This window comes from Macrotis lagotis, chromosome 8 (assembly GCF_037893015.1).
Source record: "Macrotis lagotis isolate mMagLag1 chromosome 8, bilby.v1.9.chrom.fasta, whole genome shotgun sequence".
NCBI classification, from domain to species: Eukaryota; Metazoa; Chordata; class Mammalia; order Peramelemorphia; family Peramelidae; genus Macrotis; species Macrotis lagotis.
This window is the reverse complement of record NC_133665.1, coordinates 27717500-27734391: the sequence shown is the minus strand read 5'-3', so window position 1 is coordinate 27734391 and position 16892 is coordinate 27717500. Positions and strand designations below refer to the sequence as shown.

General features: G+C 35.6%; 2 protein-coding genes across 6 annotated transcripts in view; one reads left to right on the top strand and one right to left on the bottom strand.

Annotated features, from left to right (window-relative positions):
* KIF24 (kinesin family member 24) overlaps positions 1-16892 on the bottom strand; it is a 117109-nt gene that overhangs the window by 26537 nt on the left and 73680 nt on the right. For all 4 annotated transcript variants that reach the window (XM_074196587.1, XM_074196586.1, XM_074196588.1 and 1 more), the window contains one exon: positions 14677-14764. In XM_074196587.1, coding sequence (XP_074052688.1) covers positions 14677-14764 — 88 coding nt within the window. The remainder of the gene's footprint in view (positions 1-14676; positions 14765-16892) is intronic.
* NUDT2 (nudix hydrolase 2) overlaps positions 1-16892 on the top strand; it is an 83240-nt gene that overhangs the window by 11552 nt on the left and 54796 nt on the right. The gene's annotated exons all lie outside the window — the stretch shown is intronic.

Here is a 16892-nt window from a genome sequence, read left to right as displayed (position 1 = left end):
GCAATGGGGTTAAGTGATTTGTCTAAGGCCACACAGCTAAATAAGTATTGAGTACTAGGGGGTCACATTTGAACTCAGGTCCTCCTGACTTCAGGGCTGGTGTGCTCTATTCACTGTATCACCTAGCTGTCCCTGTCCTTCATTCTTGAAGATCAAGACAACAGGGAGGTGAAGCCACGACACACACGTAAATTGGGTTTGAGTGTGGAGGATTGTGTTAAGTCACCAGCCTCACTTTCTGGTGAATATGGAATTGGCAATAGTGTATAGGATGGACAAGAGTGGTGAAATATTTGAAAAAAGGGAGTGCCCTGGTCAGATATGAATCAGAATGACTGGAGATGGCACTGGATGTGAGGTAATCAGGGTTAAGTGACTCATCCAAGGTAACACAGCTCATAAGTGTCAAGTGTATGAGGCTAGATTCAAACTCCTGTCCTCCTGATTCCAAGGTCAGTGCTCTATCCACTGTGTTGCCCTCTAAATTATTTATTTACCTATTACCCCTTCTGAATTACTTATTTTCTTGAAGAGTAGGCTTAATCAAATCACCCCATCCTTCACTCAACAGAGCAGGACCATAAACTTAAGAGTTGGGAGTCATTAGAAATGATTTATCTGGAGAGCATCATTAAAAATAAATTAGATAATTTTGATGACATTAAATTAGAAAGCTTTTGCACAAATAAAGCCACTTGTAACCAAGATAAAAGAAATGTAGTAAATTGGGAAACAATTTTTACAACTAGTATTTCTGACAAAGGTCTCATATCTAAAATACATAAGAGAACTGAGGCAAATTTATAAAAAAAAACCAAGTCATTCTTCAATTGACAAATGGTCAAAGGATATGCAATGGCAATTTACAGATGAGGAAAGCAAAGCTATCTATAGTCATATGAAAAATTGCTCTAAATAATTACTATTTAGAAAAATACAAATTAAAACACTTCTGAGGTACCATCTCACACCTCTCAGATTGGCCAATATGATCAAAAAGGACAATGTTCAATTTTGAAAGGGATGTGGGAAATATGGGACACTAATACATTGTTGGTGCAGCTGTGAACTCATCCAAACTTTCTGGACAGCAATCTGGAATTATGCCCAAAGGGCAATAAAAATGTGCATACTCTTTGATCCACCAATACCACTACTGGGTCTATATATGCTGAAGAGATCATGAAAAATAGTAAAAACATCATTTTTACAAAAATATTCATAGCAGCCCTTTGTGGTAACAAAGAATTGGAAATCGAGTGAAATGTCCATCAACTGGGGAATGGCTGAACAAATTGTAGTATACAAATTGTGGCTGAACAAAATGTTATGGAATACTATTGTTCTATTAGAAACCAAGAGGGATGGGATTTCAGAGAAGACTGGAAAAACCTGAATGAATTGATGTTGAGTGAGATGAGCAGAACCAGAAGAATGATACACCCCAACAGCAACATGGGGGTGATGATCAACCTTAATGGACTTGCTCATTCCATCAATGCAATAATCAGGGACAATGGAGAATACCATCAGTATCTAGAGAAAGAATTGTGAAGTTTAAACAAAGACCAAAGTCTATTATCTTCAATTTTTTTAAAAAAGTGCCTTATGTACTATATAATTTTGCTATCTTCAATATTTTATTTTCTCAAGGATATGATTTCTCTCTCAAAACATTCAATTTAGATCGATGTATAGTACAGAAACAATGTAAAGATTATCAGACTGCCTTCTGTGGGGGGGATGTGAGAGGGAAGGGAGGGTGATGGAAAATTGTAAAATTCAAAACCTTACAAAAATACTACTATTGCATATAATTGAAAACAAATAAAATATTAATAGAAAAATTTTTTTAGCAAAACCCTATTTTACAGTTGAAGAAATCAAAGACTGAAAGATGTTAAGTGATTAGCCTAGGGTCACCTAGCTAGATTAAGGTAGTATTCGAACCCAGGTTTTCCTGTGTCTGGCAGTTAGGTGGGTGCAGTGGATTGAGTGCTAGGCCTGGAAGCAGGAAGAATCATTTCCTGAGTTCAAATCTGGCCCCAGACACTTATTTTGGGTCACTCTGGTCAAGTCACTTACTATTTCTTCATATGTAAAAATCTGTAAAAGAAGGAACCATGCCAGTATCTGTGCCAAGAAAGCAAATGGAGTGATGACTGAAAAACAACTGAACAGCAAACTTCCAGTTCCTAAATCTAGTTCCTTAGCTACTATGCCATTTTATCCTTCAGTGTCTATTTCTTCTAGGATCCAGTATGAATTCTTTATTTGGCATTTCATGCTCTATAACTTGGCCCATCCTACTCTCTTCAGCCTTTTTTACCTTCTTTCCCCACATACTTAACATACAATTAGTCAGACTAGCCTTTCTTTTCTCAAGAGGGTAACATTCCCATATTTCCCATCTTTATGCCTTTGTACTAGCTGGTTCCCCCAAGCTTGAAATAATTTCTTTCTCTTTGAGATAACTCATTTCCTTCAAGATTTTGCTCAAACACTACCTTTTGCATTGATGCCATTTCTGTCCTCCTCAGCTGCTAAAGACCCCCCCTCCGGAAGACTTTGTATGAGTACTTTCCAGACCAACATATATAACATATTAGAACATAAAGTCTTGGATGGCAGAGATTGTGGCTTTTAAACTTGTATCACCAGCAGGTAGAGCAGTTGCCTGGCACATTGAAGGTACAAATACTTGCTGACTGATTATTTAATAAATTCTTGTATAACTATGCCTCCTCCCCAAGTGCAAGACTTTTCATTTATCTCTATCAAATTATACATTATATTCATCTCAATGTTCTTTCTGGATTCTGATTGTAGTCCTGTAAGTTAGCCAATCCTTTCACAGTTTTGTATCACTTGCAAATTTACTAAGAATGACATAAATGCTCTAATTCAAGTCAGTGATAAAAAATGTTAGCAGAGGGAAAAGCAAAGTTCCTGAGCTACTGCACTGGAGACATGCTTCCAAGTTGACAAGGAAACATTAATGGCTAGCTGTTCATTGAGTCTGAGTACTCAACTATTTTAGAATTCATAACAGTATCAAAGTTTGGTCTACATTTCTTCACTGTCTGCCCAAGAATAGCATGTTGACTGAATAAATTCTACACTAAATCTTTAGCATTCTTCAGATTTTACCAATTTAATAACTCATTAAAAAATAAGATTAGTCTGACCTGCATCATACTTGTTAAAGCTAAGTTGCTTCTTTGTGATCATCAGTTACTTTTCTAGCTCTTTTAAATAATGAATTTTAGGTTTACGCCAAGAACAAGTTTATTGGCCTATAGTTTACAAATCTTATCCTTTTTCTTTTTTGGGAGGGAAACCAAAACATTTGTTCTTTTACAGTGCTATGGTACCTCTCCTAATTTCAAAAGTCTTTCAGATATGAAGCATATCAGTTTTTTCAGTACTTAATTTAAGGATAAAGATAGCTAAGTGGCTCAGTGGATAGAGTGCTAGACCTGAAGTTAGAAAGACTCTTCTTCCTGAGTTCAAATTCAGTCTCAGATACTTCTTAGCTGTGTGACCTTGGGCAAAAAAAACCTTGCCTCAGTGTCCTCCTCTGTAAAATGGGCTGGAAAAGAAAATGGCAAACCATGACAATATTTGTGCCAAGAAAACCCCAACTGGACTCACAATGAGTCAGACCGAAATGACTAAACAAAAAAGTGATGAAATTTATGGGCACCAGGTGAGTAGAATTCATTGAGGTGAGCTTTGTTATTAGCTCCTTACTTACTCTTGAGCATTTTGGTTCAGTCCTTTCTAGTCCAAAGGTCAATGTCCTTGGAAGAGGACAAAAAAAGCAGCCTCAGAACTAAGGGTGCTGTTTTATCTCTGCTGCCAGTTATTTGCCCCAATCAGCCTAAGCAGCAATCCTTTCCTTTCTCTGACCTTTCTCTCCTACACAATGTAGCTTTTAAAGAAGTATTTTCTTTTCCCTGCCTGCCTCAGCTCATTCTAAGGTGAAGCAGGTTTTTGTTGTTGTTGTTGTTGTTTTTAGATTTTTCAAGGCAATGGGGTTAAGGGGCTTGTCCAAGGCCACACAGCTAGGTAATTATTAAGTGTCTGAGGTCGGATTTGAACCCAGGTACTCCTGACTCCAAGGCTGGTGCTCTATTCACAGCACCACCTAGTCGCCCCGATGAAGCAGTTTTGACAGAATTTTTGTACTATACAATATTTCTACACTCAGTCTCCATTGCCTACCCCTGCTACCATTTTCTGTATGTATCTTTTAAAGATCTAAATAGACAAATTACCTGTGCATTCACATCAATTTTATCATTTAATTTCCATTTTCTCATTTAAATTATTTCTCTTAGTTTATTGTTATTCTTGAGAATTTCTTATCTCTCCTGTGCTGACTTCCATTGAAGAATCTTAGTCCACATTATCTCATCTACCCTTTCTCTAAAATATCTGAACTCAGGCCCTCCTGACTAGCGGACACCCCCCCCCCCCAACCTTTCTTTCTTTTTACTTTTTTTTTTTGTCAAGGCAATGGGATTAAGTGACTTGCCCAAGGTCACATTAAGCATCTGAATCTAGATTTGAACTTAGATCCTCCTGACTCCAGGGTCAGTGCTCTATTCACTGCACCACCTAGCTACCCTTGAATTGAAATTTGTTCTACCAAAAACACATGTCAGACTATATCCAGGTCCTTTTAGTTTCTCAAGCTCTAGGAGGGGATGGTTTCTCCCTGCTAATATTCCAATAATTTCTACTCCAACAACCAGTTCTTCCCTAGTTATAAAATTTGGTTCCATAACAGAATTCCCCCCCCCCCCCATTGGTTCTTCTATAATCTGAAGGATGAAATTATCATTATCATTAGGGCAAGTCAAGAAGTTATTGGCTTAGCTACTCCATTCTTGGCAGTAAGAACTCCTGGAGATATCAAGATAAGTACAAAGCCAGCTCATACATACTTCTTTGTCAGGATCTGTTGCCCAAACTCATCCATATGCTCTTGCTGTCCAAATGGTTTATCGTATACTCTTTTTTTTTTTTGCAAGGCAAATGGTGTTAAGTGGCTTGCCCAAGGCCATACGGCTAGGTAATTATTAAGTGTCTGAGGTCGGATTTGAACCCAGGTACTCCTGACTCCAAGGCTCTATCCACTGCGCCACCTAGCCACCTCTTATAGTATACTCTTGATGACAAGGATCAATTCTATTTTTCCTTTCAATGATCTTACCTATTTTGTTTATCATAAAAAAGTATATTCATCAGAAGCATATTCCACTCATGGATACCTAGGAGATCAAATTTGTCTCCTTGTATTAGGATCTCTAGTCCATTTTGCTAGTTGCTACAACTCTGGACATTCATGTATCTAAATATGAAGTCATGGATTTTATTTACTACTGAGAATTGTTGGAAGGTTAGATAGAATCCTTTAAGATTAAAATTTAACAAAGGAAATCAGTCCAAGAGAGATGGGAAATGAAGAAAAATGTTGTTCTATCAATACCCAATAGAAATTATTTTGTGTATAAACAGAAAGCTGTGAAATCATTATGCTCCTGCCTGTCTATGAACTAGGCCCAAATATTATACTTTTGGGAACTGGATCATCAATTGGCATAGGATTCAACTGCCCTAAAAGCTAGATAGAATACCTTTCACCTAAGGAAGCATTATGGGAATGAGCATCTTTGTTCTTAGCTTCACAATTCATGGTTGATTGTGATTCCAGATATTTTTAAATAAATTTAAATAAAATACATAAATATTGAATATGAGGTATCTGATTTCTTTGAAGATGAATTAAGAAGGCATATGCTGCATATGATGTCTTCTGTCAACTTTGTGAACTCCCAAACTATCAGATAAGAAATGGCCAATAGGAAAGAATTAGGGTACAGAGAGTGTAGAAGGAATAATAATATCAGGCAATGGATCCTTCTTTGGGCTTTTCGTCAGTGACTTCAAACTTTCTGAAGGCTATTTCTACTTCTCTAGAGACTGTTTAATGTTGAAATTCTTCCACCCACTTGAAATGTTTTGTTTTACCCCCCCCAGAGTCATTTGAATTCTCCAAAGGCATATGAATTTTCCAACTGGGAAGTTCAGTAGCAACTCAGTCTGCAGAGAGATCACTGAAAGATAAATGTGGTTATGATATGACACATGCCATTGCAATTGCCAGATGACTGTTTTTCAGTCAATAGTTGGGATTTTTCAAACTAATCAAATTTAAATACCTTCCTCAGGTTTCAGCTTACAAGACTCAAGAGGCAGTTATACAACAGGAAAATTCCAGCACCCATGCTGAATCTGAAAAGTTACCTCTCTTATATTCATTTTCGAGATGTGGAGAAAATTAAATCTGCCTGGTCAGCTTCCAGGGCAGAGGAATATTTTTAAAGCAACCAAAACAACTAAAAAATATCCCCTTTCCTCAGAAATTCTCATACCTAATAGCTTAAATCTAATCCTAAAAGTAACTTTGGCCAGACAGAGTAATGAATACCTATACCAGCTAAAGGGGGAAGCTGCGGCTGGTGGATCTCTTGAACTTGAGAAATTTGAGCTGCAGTGGGTTAAGCTAATTGAGTATTTTCACTGAGACTAGCACCAATATGGTCTCAGACACTTAATAATTACCTAGCCGTGTGGCCTTGGGCAAGCCACTTAACCTCATCTGCCTTGCAAAAAACCTAAAAAACAAACAAAAAAAACCGAAAAAGACCTTGGGCTAGGGGACTGGGGGAAATGGCAAGTTGTCCTCCTATCTTAGAAGCTTCTAATCTAATAGGGGATGGGAGGAATAAGTCATATACAAAAATTAAACTGTAATGATAAAGTATGAAGAAGAGATGACAAAATTCATCTCCCCTCTCTCACAGGAGGGAAAGGGAGGAAAACTATGGCTATGGAACAATACAACTACTGTTAAGAATCAATTGACTGCTTTGGTGTTGCTGAACTGCTATTTTTTCTTTCTCTATTTTCATCACATTGCATGACTTGATGGGAAAGGGATATATTCTGAAATGAAGGAAACAAAAATGAAAGCTATTAATAAAACTAAAAATTAAAGATATATACATAAATAATCAACAATAACAAAGTGGTGTAGTGTTGGAACATGAATGCATAGTTGTACTGGGGAGAAGGATGTACAGAATATCCATTCTGGAGTAGGAGAGGTAAGGCCAGTTGGGGGGAAGACTTTTCCTTTTAGAGCAGTTCTATAAAGATGAACCTATATAATGATAGTTTCCTATTCCAACCAGCAGTCTTTTCAAAATCCTTGTGGAAATTATGGCTAAATTTCAAAAATCTTTCTTATGAGTTAAATTAAAAAGACATTGCAGAAAAATTGAAAATTGAGGGGATGCTCAACAAATGGGGAATGGCTAAACAAGTAATGGTATGTGAATGTGATAAAGTACTATTTTTCTGGAAGAAATCATGAACAGCTGGTCTTCAGAAAAATCTAGAAAGACTTACATGAACTGATGTTGAGTGAAGTGAGCAGAACCCAGAGAACACTGTACACATGAACAGTAACATTGTGGGATGATCAACTATGATGGACACAGCTCCTCTCAGCAGTTCAGTGATCAAGAACAATACTGAAAGACCTGTTATGGAAAATGCCATCTACATCCAGACAAGAATACTAGCTCAGAAAAGGAGGACAGAGAAGATGAAGCATCAGAGAAGAATATGAATTGGTCTTTAACCCAGAAAGATTTCTTAGAAGAGATCAGAAAGGAGTTTAAAAATCAAATGGAAAAACTAGGAAAAGAAACACAAGAGAAAATGAACACTATGCAAGAAAAAATTAACATCTTATAACAAAAAATGACAGAAGAAAACAAATCCTTTATAAATACAATTGGATAAATGCAAAAAGAAAATTGTTGCCTTAAAAACACAATTGGGCAAATAGAAAAGCATAACAACTCCTTCAAAAACAGAACTGACCAATTAATTACAAAAGGAAAATGAAGAAAATTCTTCTCTAAAAATAGATTGGAATCTGTGGAAATTAATAACTTCATGAGACACCAAGAAAAATAAAACATGAAAAAATAGAAGATAATATAAAATACCTCACAGGTAAAACAACTGACCTGGAAAATAGATCCAGGTGAGACAATTTTAAGAATCATAGGATTACCTGAAAGCCTTGAACAACTCCATACTTCAGGATATAGTTAAGGAAAACCGCTCTGATATCCTGAAACTAGAGGGCAAAATAGTCAATGACAGAATCCATTGATCCCATCCTGAAAGGGATTCTAAAATGAAAATACCAAGAACTATTGTGGCCAAACTCCAGACTTATCAATCACATCAAGGAGAAAATCCTGTTAGTGGTCAGAAAGAAACAATTCAAATGCAAAGTAGTCACAATCAGTATTACACAGGACTTGGCTGTATCAACATTAAAGAATTAGGGGGAGTAGGGTAGCTAAGTGGTGCAATGGACAGAGCACAGGCCCCAGAGGCAGGTGTGCCTGAGTTCAAATCTGGCCTCAGACACTTAATAAATACCTAGCTGTGTGGCCTTGGGCAAACCACTTAACCCCTTTGCCTTGCAAAAACCTTAAAAAAAAAAAAAATTAAAGAATCAAAGAGTCTGGAACATGATATTCCAGAGAACAAGGGAGTTTGGATTAAAACCAAGAATCCACTAGCTAGCAAAACTAAGCCTTCTTTCAGGGAAAAGATGGACATTTAACAATATAGATGATTTTTAATCTTTCCTGATGAAAAGACCAGAGCCAAACAGAATTTAATCTTCAAACAGGAGATTCAAGAGACACATGAAAAGGTAAACAGGAGAAAAGAAAAAACTATTATCTAATAGGATTAAACTGGTTACATACCTACTTGGGAGGAAGATTTTCATTGCATCTCTATTAGAGGGAATTGTAACTTTTTTGAGATAATATACTTAGAATGAAGGCATGAACATTGATAGTATGTCCACGACTTTAATGGAATGAGTTTAAATACATACAAACACACACACACACACACACACACACACACACACAAACACACACAATTCATTGAAAAGGGGGGACAAGGGGAGGCCATGTGGCACCATGGATAGAGCACCAGCCCTGGAGTCAGGGGGATCTGAGCTCAAATCCAGTCTCAGACACTTAATGATTACCTAGCTGTGTGACCTTGGGCAGGTCACTTAACCCCATTGCCTTGCAAAAGAAAAAAAGAAAAAAAATGGGGGGACAGTAAAGAGATGGGAGGAAGGGGGATGTAAATTACATTGTATGAAGAGGTGCAAAGGGGAAGAAAAGGAGGAGATGAGAACCATCTGAATCTTACTCTCATCAGATTTGGCTCAAAAAGGCATTCATACAACACACACTTGGTTGAGTTTAGAAATTTATCTTACCCTTCAAGTATTAGAAGGGGAAAGGGGGAGGGGAGGATTGATAGGAAGAAAGGAAGAAAGGGGAAAAGAGAAAGGGGGAAAAAAGGGAGGGGTAGACAGAAGGAGTGAACCCATTGAAGGAAGTGCCATTCAGAAGTAAAATCCTGGGGAGGAGGGATAAAGTGAAAGGAGGAAGAAATATGAACAGAGAGGAGATAGCATGGAGGGCAATAAAGAGTTAGGAATTATAACTGCTAATGTGAATGGGATGAATAAATGTAAGCATATAATATAAATGTATATTTACATATAATGCACGTATGTAGTATGTAATGCATGTACAACATATATTTACATATAATATATTTACATCTATGTACATATATGTAAGCATATAATGTAAATGTATGAATAAATGTAATCAGATAGCAGAGTGGATTAAAAACCAGAATCCTACAACATGCTGCTTACAAGAAACACATTTGCAGAGAGATACATATAGAGTAAAAGTAAAACATTGAGGCAGAATATATTATGCTTTAGCTGAAGTGAAGTTTATCTCAGACAAAGCAGGTGCAAAAATAGAAGATCTCATTAAAAGAGATAAGGAAACTATATCCTCCTAAAAGGTACCAGAGATAATGAAGTAATTTCAATACTAAATATGTATGCCCCAAGTGATATAGCATCCAAATTCTTAGAGGAGAGTTATAGGAAAACACAGACAGTAAAATTCTGCTGGTAGGAGACCTCAACTCAACCTCTCTCAGAATTAAATAAATCTAACCATAAAATAAAGAAGAAGGAAATTAAGGAGGTGAACAGAATATTAGAAAACTCATAGACTTCTGCAGAAAATTGAATGGGATAGAAAGGAATATACATTCTTCTCTGTGGGCACATGGCACCTACACAAAAATTAACTTTGTATTATGGCACAAAAACCTCTTAAACAAATGAAGAAAGGCAGAAATATTGAATACATCCTTTTCAGATCATGAAGCAATAAAAATCATGTACAATAAAAGGCCATGAAGAGACAGACTTAAAACTAATTGGAAATGAAATAATCCAATTTTAAATAATGAGTGGATCAAACAACAAATCATAGAAAGAATTAATGATTTCATCCAAGACAAGGACAATAACGAGATAACATACCAAAACTTATGGGATACAGCCAAAGCAGTTTTTAGGGAATATATTATATATCTAAAAGCTTACATGAATAAAATAGAAAAACAGGAGATCAATGAACTGTGCATGCAACTAAAAAAAGAGAAAGAATGAATTAAAAATCCCCAATTAAATATTAAATTAGAAATTCTGAAATTAAAGGTGAAATTAATAAATTTGAAAGCAAGAAAACTATTGAACTAATAAATAAAATCAAGAGTTGGTTTTATGAAAAAAAAACAAAAAGAGATAAACCTTTTGTTAATTTGTTGTTTGTTTTTTTTTTTGGCAAGGCAAATGGGGTTAAGTGGCTTGCCCAAGGCCACACAGCTAGGTAATTATTAAGTGTCTGAGACCGGATTTGAACCCAGGTACTCCTGACTCCAAGGCCGGTGCTTTATCCACTACGCCACCTAGCTGCCCTAATTTGATTTTTAAAAAAGGGGAAAAAAGTATCAAAAAGAAAAAGGTGAATTCACCACCAATGAGAAGAAAACTAAAATAATAATTCATAACTATTTTGCCAAACTGTTTATCAAAAAGTTTAATAATCTAAGTGAAATGGATGAATATTTACAAAAATATAAATTGCCCAGGTTAAAAGAAGAAATTAAATATCTAAAAAAATTCTATCTCAGAAAAAGAAATTCAACAAGCCACCAATGAATTCTCTAAGAAAAAATCTCCAGGGCCTGATGGATTCATAAGTGAATTCTATCAAACATTCAAGGAACAATTGGTTCCAATTCTATATAAACTATTTGAAAAATTAAGTGAAGATGCAACTGCCAAATTCCTTCTATGATATCAATATGTTGCTGTTACCTAAACCAGGAAGAATTAAAACAAAAAAAGAAAATTATAGACCAATTTCCCTAATGAATATGGATGCAAAAATTTTAAATAAAATATTAGCAAAGGAATTTAAGCAAGTTATCACAGGGATAATGCACTATGATCAAGAAGGATTTGTACCCGGAATGCAGGGTTGGTTCAATATTATGAAAACTTAATTAACCATATCAATAACAAACCTAACAGAAATCAGATGATTATCTCAATAGATGCTGAAAAAGCTTAACAAAATACAGCACCATTCCTAATAAAAACACAGAGGGCATAGGAATAAATGGATTGTTCCTAAAAATAATAAGCAGTATCTATCTGAAACTATAAACAAGCATAAACCCATGGGGGAAAAGCTAGAACCAATAAGATCAAGGATGAAACAAGGATGCCAATTATCACCACTCTCATTCAATATTATATTAGAAATGTAAGCTTTAGCAAGAAGAAAAGAAAAAAGCGAAGAATTAAAATAGGTAATGAAGAAGCAAAACTCTCACTCTTTGCAGATGATATGATGGTATACCTAGAAAACCCTAGAAAATCATCTAAAAAACTAGTGGAAACAATTATCAACTTTAGCAATGTCACAAGATAAAAAGTAAATCCAGATAAATCCTCAGCATATATATATATATATAAAATTACTAACACAGCAGCAAGAGATAGAAAGAGAAATACTATTAATTTCATACAATTTAAAATACTTGTGAGTCTACCTGCCAAGGCAGACTCAGAAACTCTATGAAAAAAGCTACAAAAAGGGTGGCTAGGTGGCGTAGTGGATAAAGCACAGGCCTTAGAGTCAGGAGTACCTGGGTTCAAATCTGGTCTCAGACATTTAATAATTACCTTAGCTGTGTGGCCTTGGGCAAGCCACTTAACCCCATTTGCCTAAAAAAAAAAAAGCTACAAAACACTTTTCTCCCAAATAAAATTAGATCTAAATAACTGGGCAAATATCAATTGCTTATGGGTAGGCTGAGCTAAAATAATAAAAAATCACAATTCTACCTAAATTACTTATTTAGTGCCATAGCAACCAAACTTTCAAAAAATTACTTTAGTGAATAGAAAAATTAGTTAACCAAATTCATATGGAAGTACAAAACGACAAGAACAGCACCAGCACTGGAGTCAGGAGAACCTGAGTTCAAATTTGACCTCAGACACTTAATAATTACCTAGCTGTGTGACCTTCAGCAACTCACTTAACCCCATTGCCAGAAAAAAAGTAATAGTCTTTCATCTTTGTTCAAACTTCACAATTCTTTCTCTGGATACAGATGGTATTCTCTATTGCAGATACCCCAACATTGTGCCTGACTGTTGCATTGATGGAATGATCAAGTCCATTAAGGTTGATTATCACCACCCCCCCATGTTGCTGTTAGGGTGTACAATGTTTTTCTGGTTCTGCTCATCTCTCTCAGCAACAGTTCATGCAAATCTTTCCAGGCTTCCCTGAATTCCCATCCCTCCTGGTTTCTAATAGAACAATAGTGTTCCATGACATACATATACCACAGTTTGTTAAGCCATTCCCCAATTGAAGGACATTCATTTAGTTTCCAATTCTTTGCCACCACAAACAGGGCTGCTATGAATATTTTTGCTCAAATAAAAGATAATATTAATCAATTAGGAGAACAAAGAATGGTTTACTTGTCAGATCTATAGAAAGGGGAGCAGTTTATGACCAAAGAAGAGATAGAGAACATTATAAAAAACAAACTGGGTAATTTTGATTAAGTAAAAAAGGTTCTGCACAAACAAAACTACTGCAACCAAGATTAAAAGGAATGTAGTAAATTGGAAAACTATTTTTATAACTAGTATTTCTGACAAAGGACTAATTTCTAAAATATATAAAGAACTGAGTCAAATTTATAAAAAAATAAACCAAGTCATTCCCCAATTAATAAATGGTCAAAGGATTTGGAAAGGCAATTCTCACACAAAGCAATCAAAGCTATCTATAGTCATATGAAAAATTGCTATAAATCATTATTGATTAGAGAAATGCAAATTAAAACATCTCTGAGATACTACTTCACACCCCTCAGATTAGCCAACATGACTATAAAGGATAATGATCAATTTGGAAGGGGTGTAGGAAAACTGGGAAACTAATGCATTGTTGGTGGAGTTTCAAACTGATCCAACCTTCCTGGAGAGCAATTTGGAATTATGTCCAAAGGGCAATAAAAATGTGCATATCCTTTTTTTCCCCCCAAGGTTTAAGTGGCTTGCCCAAGGCCACATGGCTAGGTGTGCATATCCTTTGATGCAGCAAAACCACTACTCTGTCTATATTCTGAAGAGAAAAAAGGTAAAAATCCCACATGTACAAAAATATTCATAGCAGCTCTTCTGGTAGTGGCAAAGAATTGGAAATTGAAGGGATGCTCATCAACTGAGGAATGGTTGAACAACTGTGATATATGTATGTTATGTCACACTATTGTTCTATAAGAAATCACGAGATTTCAGATCTCAGAAAAGACTAGAAAGACAATATTATATACCCTAAAAACAACAGTGTGTGATGATCAACCAGAATGCACTTGTTCAGGGGCGGCTAGGTGGCATAGTGGATAAAGCACCAGCCTTGGAGTCAGGAGTACCTGGGTTCAAATCTGGTCTCAGACACTTAATAATTACCTAGCCGTGTGGCCTTGGGCAAGCCACTTAACCCCATTTGCCTTACAAAAAACAAACAAACAAACAAAAAAAAAACAGAATGCACTTGTTCATTTCAGCAACACAATAATGAAAGAATTTTAAGAGACTTGATCATCCATATCCAGAAAAGGAACTACGGTATTTAATGAAGACTAAAGCTTATTATCTTCAATTTTTAAAAGTTGCCTTATGTATTATGATTTAGTTAATTTTGTTACTTTTAATGTGTTCTTTCTTCCACTTGGATCTGATTCTTCTCTCACAACACATTCAATTTTGCTCTATGTTTAGCATGGTTAGAAATGTTAAGCCTATATCAGATTGCTTCCTGTCAGTGGAGAAAAAGGGAGAAAAATTGTAAAACTCAAAACCTTGCAAAAAAAAAATGACTGGTAAAAACTACCATTGTATGTAGTTGAAATCAACCTTTTCCTTTGGCAAATAAAAAAATTTCACTTTAAATTTACTTTACAATTTTTTTACTTTGCTTAAATTAAGCCCAAGGCCCTTGAGCTAACTAGCAAAGTGAACATTTTCATTTCTTTAAACACAGTTAAAAGTAGTTGAGACTACAAAAAGAGGCTTACCTCTAAAAGGAGATCCACACTATCCACTGGAAGCTCCTGCAATCCCACAATCTGAACGACATGTTTACTATCTTCTCTTGCAAAAAGTCTGCAGGGGCAAGAACAGTGTTAATGGGAATCTATCTAGCTTAAGGCAGCAAGGAACATCTACAAGGTTTTCTGTTTCAATAAGTGAAAACCAGAATATTATTGGCTATTGCTAGACTATAAAGTCAAACTAGTACTGTTAAACCAAAATAGAAAAGTCATCTCTTATTTACATTATAGATTATTTTTTAAATCTGCTAAAAGGAACTTGGATCAAGTCTAGTATTAATAGCAACAAAACAATTTAAACTAAATTTTAAAATACATTTTAAAAATCTAAACCACTTGGAATACCCAATTCCCAACCCTCTCCTCCTAGCATCTAATTTCAATATTCCTTCTAGTAAAATGGAAGGCTCCAGTAGTAGAAGACACAAGTTAGTTAAAGGATCATTTGAAAACTTGAGGAGCAGTAACAAAATTTTAAAAAGGAATTAAGTTTTATACTTCCAAAACAGAATATAAAAATAAATTGAATACATATGTTGGCAAAGTCCTTTAGTATTTTTGACCAATTCAAAAACCTTACATTTCAAAGCTGCCTCTTCTTTTCCCCAATACTGTAAAGTAGTACTATGGTAGTTTTATTACTACAGTACTACACCTTCATAGAATCACAAAACTTAAAAGTTGAAAGAACCTCAGTGGACATCTTGAGGAAATCAGTAAGCCAAATATGGTACTACATGCCTGCAATCCTAATTGTTTTAGAGGCTGAACCTTGAGGTTCTGGAATTCTGAGCTGCAGGAAGTTATACCAATTACATGTCATGTTAAGTTTGGCACCAGGACAGCTGAAGAGGCTTAGGTCAGAAATGGAGCAGATTAATGTACCCATGCTGTTTAATAGTAGGACTAGGCTCATTGAATAGCTCTGTACTTCTAGCCTGGGTGAAAGTCTTAAGTCTTTTAAAAAAGAAATTAGAAGAATAAAAATTAGAAGATATGGTATTCAATTGAAGATCACATAATCAATCAAGTGAGGGAGATAGAAGAAAAATTAGGAAAAGAAACGAGAGAGTTGCAGGCAAAAACATGAAAAAGAAGTCAGCAGCTTAGTCAAGGAAATCCAAAAAAATGCTGAAGGAAAAAAAACATGTTAAAAACCAGCATAGGTCAAATGAATAAAACAATTCAAAAAGTTATTGAGGAGAAGAATGCTTTAAAAAAGCAGAATTGGCCAGATGGATAAAGATATAAGAAAGCTCTCTGAGGAAAACAAATCCTTCAGATGTAGAATGGAAGGGAAGCTGCTGACTTTATGAGAAGTCAAGACACAATACTTCAAAACCAAAAGAATGAAAAAAGTAGAAGAAAATGTGAAGCATCTCACTGAAAAAACAACTGATCTGGAAAACAGATTCAGGAAAGAAAATTTAAAAATTATTGGGATACCTGAAAGTTATGATCAGGAAAAGAGCCTTGACATCATTTTTAAAGGATTCCTACAGGAAAATTGCCCAGATATCGTAGAAGCAGAGGGCAAAATAGAAATTGAGAGAATCCACCGATCTCTTCCAGAAAGAGATAAAAAAACAACTCAGGAATATTATAGCCAAATTCCAGAACTCCCAAGTCAAAGAGAAAATATTACAAGCAGCCAGGACACAATTCAAATATTGTGGAGCTACAGTCAGGATCACACAGGATTTAGCAGCAACTACATTAAAGTCTTGTAGGGCTTGGAATATAATATTCTGGAAGGCAAAAGAGCTTGGAATACAATCGAGAATCAACTATCCAGCAAAACTGATTGTCCTCTTCCAGGGGAAAAAGAGGGACTCTCAATGAACTAGGGGAATTTCAAGTGTTCCTGTTGAAATGGCCAGAGCTGAACAGAAGGTCTGATCTTCAAATACAGGACTCAGATCAAGCATGGAGAGTGGAGGAGAAGGGGAAAATATGAGGGACTTGATGATGAAATATGTGTATTCCTGCATGGAAAAATGATATTGCTAATACTCACATGAAACTTCTCGTTTAATACAGCAGGCAGAAGGAGCTTTTATAGATGAAGCACAGGAGAGAGCTGAATTTGAAGATATAATATATTGTAAAAAAGGAGTCAATGGCTAAAAGGGAAATGTAATGGAAATAAGAGAAAGGAGAGGTGGAATAGGCTAAGATAT